This window comes from Argopecten irradians, chromosome 7 (genome assembly GCF_041381155.1).
Source record: "Argopecten irradians isolate NY chromosome 7, Ai_NY, whole genome shotgun sequence".
Taxonomy (NCBI): Eukaryota; Metazoa; Mollusca; class Bivalvia; order Pectinida; family Pectinidae; genus Argopecten; species Argopecten irradians.
The window spans coordinates 7,013,382-7,025,632 of NC_091140.1; the positions used below are offsets into that span (position 1 = coordinate 7,013,382).

The window sequence follows — 12,251 nt, forward strand, 5'->3', positions numbered from 1 at the left end:
GATCTTGTTAAGTGTTTCAACATATTTAAATCCCCCTAAATCCATCTCTAACACGATTAGGCACAAGCTGTTATTTATTCCGTTGATATTAGGTGATTGTGATATGATGAATTTAAAAGGAATAACATGTTGAGGGCAGGATGAAAACAAATTCCTAACCTCATTGAGACAGAGGCTAATTTGACCACTGTTTGCAGTTGCTATTTTATTGACAGGCTGCGGCTTTGTTAAATACGTTGTTGAAATGTTGATTACTGGATTGATTTCATGATTCAATAATGACGTTACAATATTGACATTGTTTTAACATGACGAGTCTAAAGTAAAAACAGATTAAGAATGCTGACTTTAATAGTACTGATCCCCCCCCGCAATAATTTTCTGGAACGTTGTCATCGAACACTGAAAATAACACTTTTTTAGCGTAATGAAGAAATGCTATAAAAATTTTTCTTTAAGTATAAATAAATGACCAGATTTAATCCAATATCAATATTGTATTATAGTATAGGGGTATCCAATGTCGTGTCTTGACAACTTATGTATATAAGAATGTTTCGGACTTTGATAAAGATGTGGCATGACTATGTATTTACCTGTAGATATATCGGTTTAATCTTCTTTGTTAACAGTGTGATCCTGGAGTAGGAACAGACGCCTTTTACGACCTGATATACCGACGTCCCAGAATTCTTATGGTCATCGGCAGCGCATGCTCGGAAGTAACCGAAACTCTAGCTGAAATTGTGCCTTATTGGAACCTTATTCTTGTAAGTTGTACGAAGTAGTCAGAAAGACAACTTAACAAGTGAAATGACCCCCATTTCTAAATGCTGCTAATTCTTGATTTTCCAGGGATTACTATCACTGTCGTTACCTCCACGCCTAGAATTTGCCATAGCAAACTTGTAAGACAAATGGACCCACCACATGCCTACAGCGAGACCTTTGAAGATAACAGAGAGTGTACCGTCTGTTTTAACGGTTAAACTACCTGTCTTATTTGTATTCACACATCATTCCATGAATTTAACTATGACGTAGACCAGGTGTGGATTCAACGACAAGGATAGTTACCCCTGGAGTATCGAGGGTGATTTGTTCTCTGACTTGAACAGAACATAAATGCATGCATCTTTCAGCAAAACGTTGTATCATTACAGCTGTCTATAGAGACATTAGGCAGCACACTGGTGCGCGCAAAACCAATGCTAAGAAGGAAAGAGCGGAGGCCTTCATTGGTCTCTTCTCAAAAGAACTATTACAAATCATCCACAAACTAGGCCAAGTTTGTCCGTTTAACATTTCTTTAAAAGAGTAAATTCTGTGTTACAGCCATCCGAACAGAAAACCCACCTCGTGGCCACTCCTGGTAGCGCACGAGAAATTAAATCTAAGTGAAAGTCAGGATTAGTTTTGAGTGATAGATGTTTAACACAGAACGAAATTGAACTTTATATTGATTTAGATCGGGCCGCCACCATTCACAAATACTTTCCCAGACAGCAACACAGATAAATAAGTAATTTTAGTGTTTTATTGAATAAAACACATCATTCCGAATTTACACGTTACGTATATTAAATGTAGGTAACGTTACGATCCATAATCTATACATCTAATTATTTCCTGGATATAACACGAATGTATTTCCTTGATATCAAGTTAACCTCGAAACTAGATTCTAAAAAGTAGTTATTGTCAACTATGCGATACAGAGGGGGGATATGCGCACAATTTAAACTTATTTCGGAGTGAGAAAATAAAATTGAGAATGGCGCTACCCTATCAACCAATACCTACAAACATTGATTCCATTAAGGAGAAGGCTGCACGTCAGACGACTAACAAACCATACCGGAGTCTAAGTATAGACGTCCAATCTCACCCGGACTAGTTTTTGATGAAGCTACTATGTTGATTTCCCTTTTAGTTCACATCATTGAGTAGCAATATTATCAATATATACAGATGTGGCCTCCTTGTAGTATGCCTGACCAACCGGCCCCACGAGTTTGGGTAATGCTCCTGGCAGCCAGACTGCAGCTTAGTTACCAGGAAAGGGAGACATTTCCCGCTTAACTTCACCGTAGTATTCCATCAACGTGTTTATTCCACGTGACCTACTCCTGCAAATACGATTAACACGCTGATTGGATATAGCGTAATGTGAGAGATATATTTAACGCATTAATGTAAATTAAAATATCTCCAGTACCAGAAATATAAACACGTAATGTTTGGAATGGAAATTAACAATTAAAGCATCGATTTTAATGCGTGGGCCGATATTAAATAGGAATACAGAAAAAACGTTTGCAATTAATTTGTTCTTTGAAAATTAAGTAAGCGGCATTGGAATAATGAAAAAAATCCCTGCAATCAAATTTGAAATGAAAATGCTATGTTCAAGATACAAGGTGTTTACTATATACGTTAAAGAAAGAAGTTATAAAACAAAGCTTCAGGGAGCAGTCAATGTGGAGAGTAAACCGAGCCATCCTCGTCACACAGTTCGTGTAAGGAATTGTTATGATAATATTAGATCAGTGTAATACTGCAAATGAAGGCTATCACTTGTACAAATATACTGTCGTCTTCCGGGATAATTGGTAAACCACTGATACAGCAATAACTGCTGCGTATCAGGCGACCATGGGGGTGGTTATTGTGCTATAAGGGTCGGTTAATGACAGGGGACATTCCGTAATCAAATTGGGCTAAGTAGACGAAATATCATTTTACTTTTTAATAAAAGGATAAACTTCACAATTGAGACATTCCATATGACAGGTTTTATAAATGTTGAAAGAATCGCTTCAGGTTCTGATCTAATACTGTTAACACTTTTTATAAGATTTGATGTTCCATTACAGTTTATTTTAAATTACCATGAACCCTGTCTGAGGTCGATTGGTTACGAGTACTTTTGAAATATTCCATTTTACCATATTAGGTCAGTTCAGTTCTTTATGACATTTAAGGAATCTGTTGCTAGTTATGCTTGCTTTATCTGGTTGATATATATTTCTACAAACAATATTTTGACATCGTTAGCCAACCGCCGTTTGATCTATTCACATAATATGCATTTTACATAAATTATGTATATTTTTTTGGGAAATACCGCCCCTATATACGACATACGTATTTTGTGTCCTGACTAATGTGCAGTGTGAAAAGTAACCGTAATTGAAGTATGTGCAGTGTCAGAGGTGTTTAAATGAATGCAAACAATTTACAGATGAAGTAGAACTTTAAAATATCGTTTACTAAATGGAATATGAAGGTAAATGTAAAAATGTGTCAAGACGAATCACAGCATGTGTAGTTCCCAAAAGATCGTTATCATACCTTTTACCAATATTCAGGTACTATTAACTCATTTTACAAAGTCATCTCATTGGTGATGCATGTTGTAATTATTCAGTCAATTTCAAGACTTATATAACTTTCCCTAAATACAAACATAGAAGAAACATTGACCCTTGTTATTTTTCGCTCAATACCTCAAGTGTAAAGTTTTATGATATCGTAAAACATACGCTACAATGTCATTTACAACCCGTCGACGGAGCTGTATTTGAAAGGATGAGCATTAGTGGCACTATGATATACACTCTAAGGAAGGGGGATTTGAAAAAAAACACTATTTTATTGAGTGTAACAGAATATAACAGCGTTAGGCAATAGTTGTTTATCACCGAGCAGCAGAAATAAACAAAAGTAAACTTTAGTTATTCAAATGTCAGATTGTTAATCAGGGCTGCAGTGATAGGAAAACATTTCTCCATCAATTAGCGAGTAGTCCTCTAATTTCGTCCTCATCGCCTTAACGAAAGGATTGCCTTAATTGAATTATTCATAGCAGACAGACGCCTGATAACCTGATCACACCGCCGCGGAAGGATACGTAAGCTCCGACTCTTCGGTTAGGAACGCTGATTTACATAATTAGGAGACAAATAGGTATAAATTACAGCAGTGAATAAAGATGGCGCATACATTTGTTTATTTGAATAATAAGTGTTAAATAATATTAGCGAAGTGATGCGTATGTGATATTGAATACATTCCTGTGCCATGCATCGCTGTATCAGCCATTTGTTTTTTTGTTACACCATTTAAGAACGTGTAATGAGTAGGATACGGAGCAACCCTGAGTGTTGAGAGTAAACTAGTGATATAAGGTCAATAACCGGTCATGTTATCACTTAGGAATCGAACTCAAAACACAGACATAGAAGGATAACTTTCAATCATGAGTGAACGACACACTTTTATTAAAAAAATAGTCAGTAATGGTTTTTCATTACATTCGTTACAAACCTATTATTGACGTTATCGATAGAACACATGCTGTAGGAGACAGGCCGACACCATGTGGTGTATTGTGATTGGTACCGAGGAGTGCCGAAGTGCTGGTTATACGTGCGACGCGATACATTTCATTTTCTAATGCGTATCGAAATGGTGAAACAACACCTGACGATAAACAATCATTAGTTTTACGTGTTAATTTACAATCATTAAGGAAAGCATTCTCTTTGTTTGTAAGGTGTCATATGCATCGACGTCACCTGCCTTAAGTGAACGAGAGAAATACAAAACCTTCTTCCGACTGGCCCCTACGGATGCCGCTAACAACCCCGCACGGGCGCTCTTCTTACAGCATTTCCGCTGGAGCACTGTAGCAACTGTCTTCGAAAACAAAGAGGAGTTCTATCTGGTAAATTGCACAGACATTACATCATAAACCCACAGATCTTCTTTTAGAATACAATCACCTAGTATTGAAGAATTAACGAAAGAAAATGTTTTGTACATGTTAGTCATTGATAATTGCACTTCAGACGTCATCAGTGTTTGGGAAAAGAAGCATCCACGATTTAAAAATTAATACGAATTATGATTTTGTTGTCGGAATTAGGAATTATCTCTAGACGAATTAAAATGAGCTGTATTGTTATATTTCTGTATAGGCGATGGCAGAACTAACACCATTCTTAGAACGTCACAACATATCAGTCAAGGCCACAGAGTCATTTGGTACGAAGGCAGGGGAGATTGCAACCAAGATGAAATCTCTCAAAGTAGGTAATTTAAGAGTAATCAAATGATAAGTCACAATTAATGGAATAGTATTGCAGTATTTGACGCATTTGATCATCATATCAAGACATACATGTATATAATGTTTTATCATTTCATTTTCAATGATTATGTTTTCTTTAACACCTCAGGACTCGGACTCAAGGATAATAATCGGAGCCTTTTCTGAGCCTGCTGCGAGGCAAGTGTTGTGTGAGGTTTGTTTTTATTTTCCCCCAAATTTTAGATAATTTAAATATCTTTCTATAATGATGCACAGCGATGCCTATCTCATGTAATCGTTGGTACGTATTTTGATATAATAGCACCAATCCTAATTATAAAAACGTATGTAATGGTAATGGAGAGGGTTCAGTTCTACATTAGTTATCCTGAAGATTCGATTTTAGACCCATTATTATGAGGATTGATCACCGATCTTCACTTTAAATATAATCTAAAATAAATAACACAGTGTAAGTGACGCAAACTGTTAAATCTGTAATACATTGTCAATCTTACACTTGTTTTATAAGGTTTCCGGCCTTATTATACAGTCGACATTAGCCACTGAATGGCTTCAAAAGCCGCTAAAAACGAAAAGTTAACCCGATAAAGTACAGAGAATTGTTCATCTTCAAATAATGAACTGTTACAGAATGGGATGACACGTAAATGTTTAATATTGACACGAGCTGCATTAAAATAGTTTGAAACCTCTCGATTTTGTGTGTGCTTTGAGTGTTATAATAAAATTCTTTGTTTGGTCACGTTATAACGAAGTACTTGTGAACTGGTGACGTTTATTTGGTGTCCCATTAATGTTCTTTAAAGTACAAACACTGCGCAGAGTCTTCTGAAAAAGAAAAAGATTTGTTATTAGTTTAGCAGAAGAGTGATTTTTTTTTAAAACAAATAATAAATGTTTTATGATAGATATAATCATTTCTATCTGTAAAAACATATGAAATAACACACGATATCATCACACCAAATGATTTTACACATTAAATAGTTTTTAGTTTGATTTATTTTTTATTTACACTTACTACACAATTTGCGATGGTCCACAAGAGCAGATCGTATAATTGTTACATTTTTCTGGACGCCATCTTGCCAAAGAATTTTCTGTAATACTCTTTACACTTCAGTGGGTACAGATTTAAATTATATTCTAGCTGGGTAGTTAATATTCATATTTCAACCGGCAATAACAAATCTATCTAAATAAAAACTGGACAAGAGTACATTCAATGAAGTGTTCATGGCTTTACAATGAGACGTAACTGAAGGTAGACAGTGAAGCGTTGTTTGCTAAACACTATTGTACTTGTATGGTAATAGTGTTTATCTATTACAATATATCCTGATGTTTAATCACACGTCTGTCAGCGAAGTCCACCACAACACAATAATACCACAGCGGCTTTATTGCCTGATTACGACTTCCGTAACGATCAAGCTTTACTTATTTAGTTTGCCAGTTTGATTTTGTTTTTAAAAGTGCAGTATTTGCGTTCGTCTGTCATCATTTAGGAAAAGTGGGCCCGGGACTGAACATCAATCTGTATTTAAACTCGAGAAATCGTAGAATATTTGAGTTGTAAGTTTAATCCAAAATTAACCAAGAATACTTAAATGCGTAAGACGCGTTTCGAATAACTCTTTTCAATACAATTTGTATTTCAGCGTTTGACCTGACACGATCTGTGAGGAACTAGTACATCAAAATCATGTAGCTAAATTGTAGTTGTACTTTACGCATGAAACGCACAGCGATTTACTACTGGTTCTAGCACAGCTTATATTCAAATAATATTTATTCAATTAATTATTTATTTATATTCAATTTATTTCTTGTGTACATTTGTAGTTGACGTTGGATATTAAGTATGTAACGTGAAGGTTTTTCACACAAAACTTCATGTCATGTTATTTCCAAGTTAAACATTTTATTTACTAATATTGGAAACATCGACTACGAATGAGATTTTTTCGGCTTGATTGTGATTTTAATCTGTCAAGATATGGATTTTTTTTATTATGTAAGAGATTGTCTACTTTCCTGTTAGTATTCAATGTAGTAGTTTGGGTGATCTATCATTAAATGGAAATTTCAGTATGCAGACCCTAATCATTAACTACATATGAAAACTCATATTGCCAGGGATTATCTAGATGTCCCTTATTTATGATGATGTCCAGAAGCAAAACAAAACCCATCAAAACTCTATTGTTGTGTTCGACAGGCACACCGACTTAAATTGTACGGTGCTCGGTATGTGTGGCTGATCATTGGGGACTTTGTAGAGCAATGGTGGACGATGGCCAACGACACCGATTGTTCACAGGAAGATCTACGTTCTGTCGCGGAGGGATATTTCACTGTGGCTAGTTTTAATACATTCAAATACGGGAAGGGAATGTCAGTAGCAAATATTGTGAGTTGTCATCAGGTCATAATGCTTACTGACTCTATACGCTACCTGTCTTGTATATTAAAGATGGAAAATACGATTTGTATGTAGAGTCAACTTTATATACATGTACAAAGTCAACCATTAGATAAAAATTATCTTTGTAGCGAATTGGATTTTTCACACATCACGCTGTGTTAAACCTTAAAAACCGTAGTAAGCACTTGACCAATAAGGTATGTGTATTTAGAATTATTTCGTGCAAACGTTAATAAGATCAATATTTGTATTCGTGGTTTCATGAAAGTAATATATTTCATAATAGAACCAAAAATATATATAAAAAAACTGTATATATTCTTAAAAAAGATAATATCTAATATCTTCACAGCACAGGTTCACAACCGTAAAATTTTGATTTTATTGTAGACGTTTGACGATTTCCAAAGAGACTACCTTTCACTAAATGGTACGACACCAATGAGTCCTTATGCTACCAGTGCCTATGATACTGTATGGACAGTGGCCTTGACCTTACGTGGACTCCTGCGGGACTCCTATCGTCAGTTTACCAGTGTACCTTATGATGACTCCCAGGGGCTGGTCAAAGAGATGATGGAGACCCTAGAGGACCTAACGTTTGACGGTTTATCTGTTAGTATCATACGTGTGATATGTAAACTATATATATCGATAACGTTTATTTTTATATACGTGCTCGATTTGGTAAATATTTATTTGATGTTGATATAGAGAACTTAACGTTCAAATTGTTACAAAGGCAGCATAACCCAAAAAGCGTTAGAATTTATATTATAGTATTCTAAATTCAATGGCAATTTCGCGATTAAAAGTTGATACAGAAATGTCAATATCGTAAATCAAATTCTGCATTGTATTGGGATGATGTTTCAAAAGTCTAGCGTTATTTAGAGGATCTCAAAACTATATTCCATGGAATGTTAAAACGCAATAGCCCCTATACATTATATAAGGAATGAAACATGACACTTTATATTTTACATAATAACATAAACTGTCTACAGGGACCTGTCTCATTTCAAGGACCCGACCGACGGGGCTTAGCAGTGGTCAAGCAAAACCAAGGTTTGTGAAGTAACATTTCATTTTTATAATTATTGGTTATGTTAACGTTTTCCATGTCACGTAGGCTAGCATTATAGAGATATCTGTGAATAGCTCCTAATGGGATTGACAAAGCAGATTTCAGGAAATTTACGCTGTCGTAATATAATCCAATTCATCATGTTAAATGTAATTGAAAATATGATGCACTTATATCAATAACAAAGATTCTGATCTCGTTTATTGATCAAATGAACAAATAAGGAATTCTGAAATGGCACTGCCTAACACAGACACAATACTGTAGCAGTTACAGTGACGTTCTGAATACAACACTGTAGCACAGTTACAGTGACGTTCTGAACATAATACTGTGGCACAGTTACTTTGACGTTCTGAACACAACACTGTAGCACAGGTACAGTGACGTTCTGAACATAATACTGTAGCACAGGTACAGTGACGTTCTGAACATAATACTGTAGCACAGTTACAGTGACGTTCTGAACACAACACTGTAGCACAGTTACAGTGACGTTCTGAACACAATACTGTAGCACAGTTACAATGACGTTCTGAACACAACGCTGTAGCACAGGTACAGTGACGTTCTGAACATAATACTGTAGCACAGTTACAGTGACGTTCTGAACACAATACTGTAGCACAGTTACAGTGACGTTCTGAACACAATACTGTAGCACAGTTACAGTGACGTTCTGAACACAATACTGTAGCACAGTTACAGTGACGTTCTGAACACAACGCTGTAGCACAGGTACAGTTACGTTCTGAACACAACACTGTAGCACAGTTACACTGACGTTCTGAACACAACACTGTGGCACAGTTACATGTACAGTGACGTTCTGAACACAATACTTTAGCACAGTTACAGTGACGGTCTGAACACAATACTGTAGCACAGTTACAATGACGTTCTGAACACAACACTGTAGCACAGTTACAATGACGTTCTGAACACAACACTGTAGCACAGTTACATTGACGTTCTGAACACAACACTGTAGCACAGTTACCGTGACGTTCTGAACACAATACTATAGCACAGTTACAGTGACGTTCTGAACACAACACTGTAGCACAGGTACAGTGACGTTCTGAACACAATACTGTAGCACAGTTACAGTGACGTTCTGATCACAACACTGTTAGCACAGTTACAGTGACGTTCTGAACACAACACTGTAGCACAGTTACAGTGACGTTCTGAACACAACACTGTAGCACAGTTACAGTGACGTTCTGATCACAATATTGTAGCACAGTTACAGTGACGTTCTGAACACAATACTGTAGCACAGTTACAGTGACGTTCTGAACACAACACTGTAGCACAGTTACAGTGACGTTCTGAACACAACACTGTAGCACAGTTACAGTGACGTTCTGAACACAATACTGTAGCACAGTTACAGTGACGTTCTGAACACAACACTGTAGCACAGTTACAGTGACGTTCTGAACACAACACTGTAGCACAGTTACAGTGACGTTCTGAACACAACACTGTAGCACAGTTACAGTGACGTTCTGAACACAATACTGTAGCACAGTTACAGTGACGTTCTGATCACAATATGTAGCACAGTTACAGTGACGTTCTGAACACAACACTGTAGCACAGTTACAGTGACGTTCTGAACACAATACTGTAGCACAGTTACAGTGACGTTCTGATCACAATACTGTAGCACAGTTACAGTGACGTTCTGATCACAAACTGTAGCACAGTTACAGTGACGTTCTGAACACAACACTGTAGCACAGTTACAGTGACGTTCTGATCACAACACTGTAGCACAGTTACAGTGACGTTCTGACACACAATATTGTAGCACAGTTACAGTGACGTTCTGAACACAACACTGTAGCACAGTTACATTACGTACAGATTTAGTTACTTACACAGTTACAATGGCGTTCTGAACACAAAACTGTAGCACAGTTACAGTGACGTTCTGTCATAATACTGTAGCACATTTACATGCACAGTAGCACAGTTACAGTGACGTTCTGAACACAACACTGTAGCACAGTTACAGTGACGTTCTGAACACAATACTGTAGCACAGTTACAGTGACGTTCTGAACACAAACTGTAGCACAGTTACAGTGACGTTCTGAACACAACACTGTAGCACAGTTACAGTGACGTTCTGAACACAACACTGTAGCACAGTTACAGTGACGTTCTGAACACAACACTGTAGCACAGTTACAGTGACGTTCTGAACACAATACTGTAGCACAGTTACAGTGACGTTCTGAACACAATACTGTAGCACAGTTACAGTGACGTTCTGAACACAACACTGTAGCACAGTTACAGTGACGTTCTGAACACAACACTGTAGCACAGTTACAGTGACGTTCTGAACACAATACTGTAGCACAGTTACAGTGACGTTCTGAACACAACACTGTAGCACAGTTACAGTGACGTTCTGAACACAATACTGTAGCACAGTTACAGTGACGTTCTGAACACAACACTGTAGCACAGTTACAGTGACGTTCTGAACACAACACTGTAGCACAGTTACAGTGACGTTCTGAACACAATACTGTAGCACAGTTACAGTGACGTTCTGAACACAACAATGTAGCACAGTTACAGTGACGTTCTGATGATGGTACTGTAGCACAGTTACAGTGACGTTCTGAACACAACACTGTAGCACAGTTACAGTGACGTTCTGAACACAACACTGTAGCACAGTTACAGTGACGTTCTGAACACAACGCTGTAGCACAGGTACAGTTACGTTCTGAACACAACACTGTAGCACAGTTACATTGACGTTCTGAACACAACACTGTGGCACAGTTACATGTACAGTGACGTTCTGAACACAATACTTTAGCACAGTTACAGTGACGGTCTGAACACCAACACTGTAGCACAGTTACAGTGACGTTCTGAACACAACACTGTAGCACAGTTACAGTGACGTTCTGAACACAACACTGTAGCACAGTTACAGTGACGTTCTGAACACAATACTGTAGCACAGTTACAGTGACGTTCTGAACACAACACTGTAGCACAGTTACTTTGACGTTCTGAACATAATACTGTAGCACAGTTACAGTGACGTTCTGAACACAACGCTGTAGCACAGGTACAGTGACGTTCTGAACACAACACTGTAGCACAGTTACAGTGACGTTCTGAACACAGCACTATAGCACAGGTACAGTGACGTTCTGAACACAACACTGTAGCACAGGTACAGTGACGTTCTGAACACAACACTTAGCACAGTTACAGTGACGTTCTGAACACAATACTGTAGCACAGTTACAGTGACGTTCTGAACACAACACTGTAGCACAGTTACAGTGACGTTCTGAACACAACACTGTAGCACAGTTACAGTGACGTTCTGACACAAACTGTAGCACAGTTCAGTGACGTTCTGACACAATACTGTAGCACAGTTACATGACGTTTGATGACACAGTTCAATACGTCTGACACAATACTGTAGCACAGTTACAGTGACGTTCTGAACACAATACTGTAGCACAGTTACAGTGACGTTCTGAACACAACACTGTAGCACAGTTACAGTGACGTTCTGAACACAACACTGTAGCACAGTTACAGTGACGTTCTGAACACAACACTGT

At 37.3% G+C, this 12,251-nt stretch overlaps 1 protein-coding gene across 1 annotated transcript in view; it reads left to right on the forward strand.

The window, feature by feature from the left end:
* LOC138327419 (gamma-aminobutyric acid type B receptor subunit 2-like) overlaps positions 1-12,251 on the forward strand; it is a 48,439-nt gene that overhangs the window by 19,351 nt on the left and 16,837 nt on the right. The window contains exons 2-8 of the mRNA XM_069273489.1: positions 633-770; positions 4,559-4,729; positions 4,983-5,093; positions 5,244-5,309; positions 7,341-7,532; positions 7,938-8,162; positions 8,555-8,615. Coding sequence (XP_069129590.1) covers positions 633-770; positions 4,559-4,729; positions 4,983-5,093; positions 5,244-5,309; positions 7,341-7,532; positions 7,938-8,162; positions 8,555-8,615 — 964 coding nt within the window. The remainder of the gene's footprint in view (positions 1-632; positions 771-4,558; positions 4,730-4,982; positions 5,094-5,243; positions 5,310-7,340; positions 7,533-7,937; positions 8,163-8,554; positions 8,616-12,251) is intronic.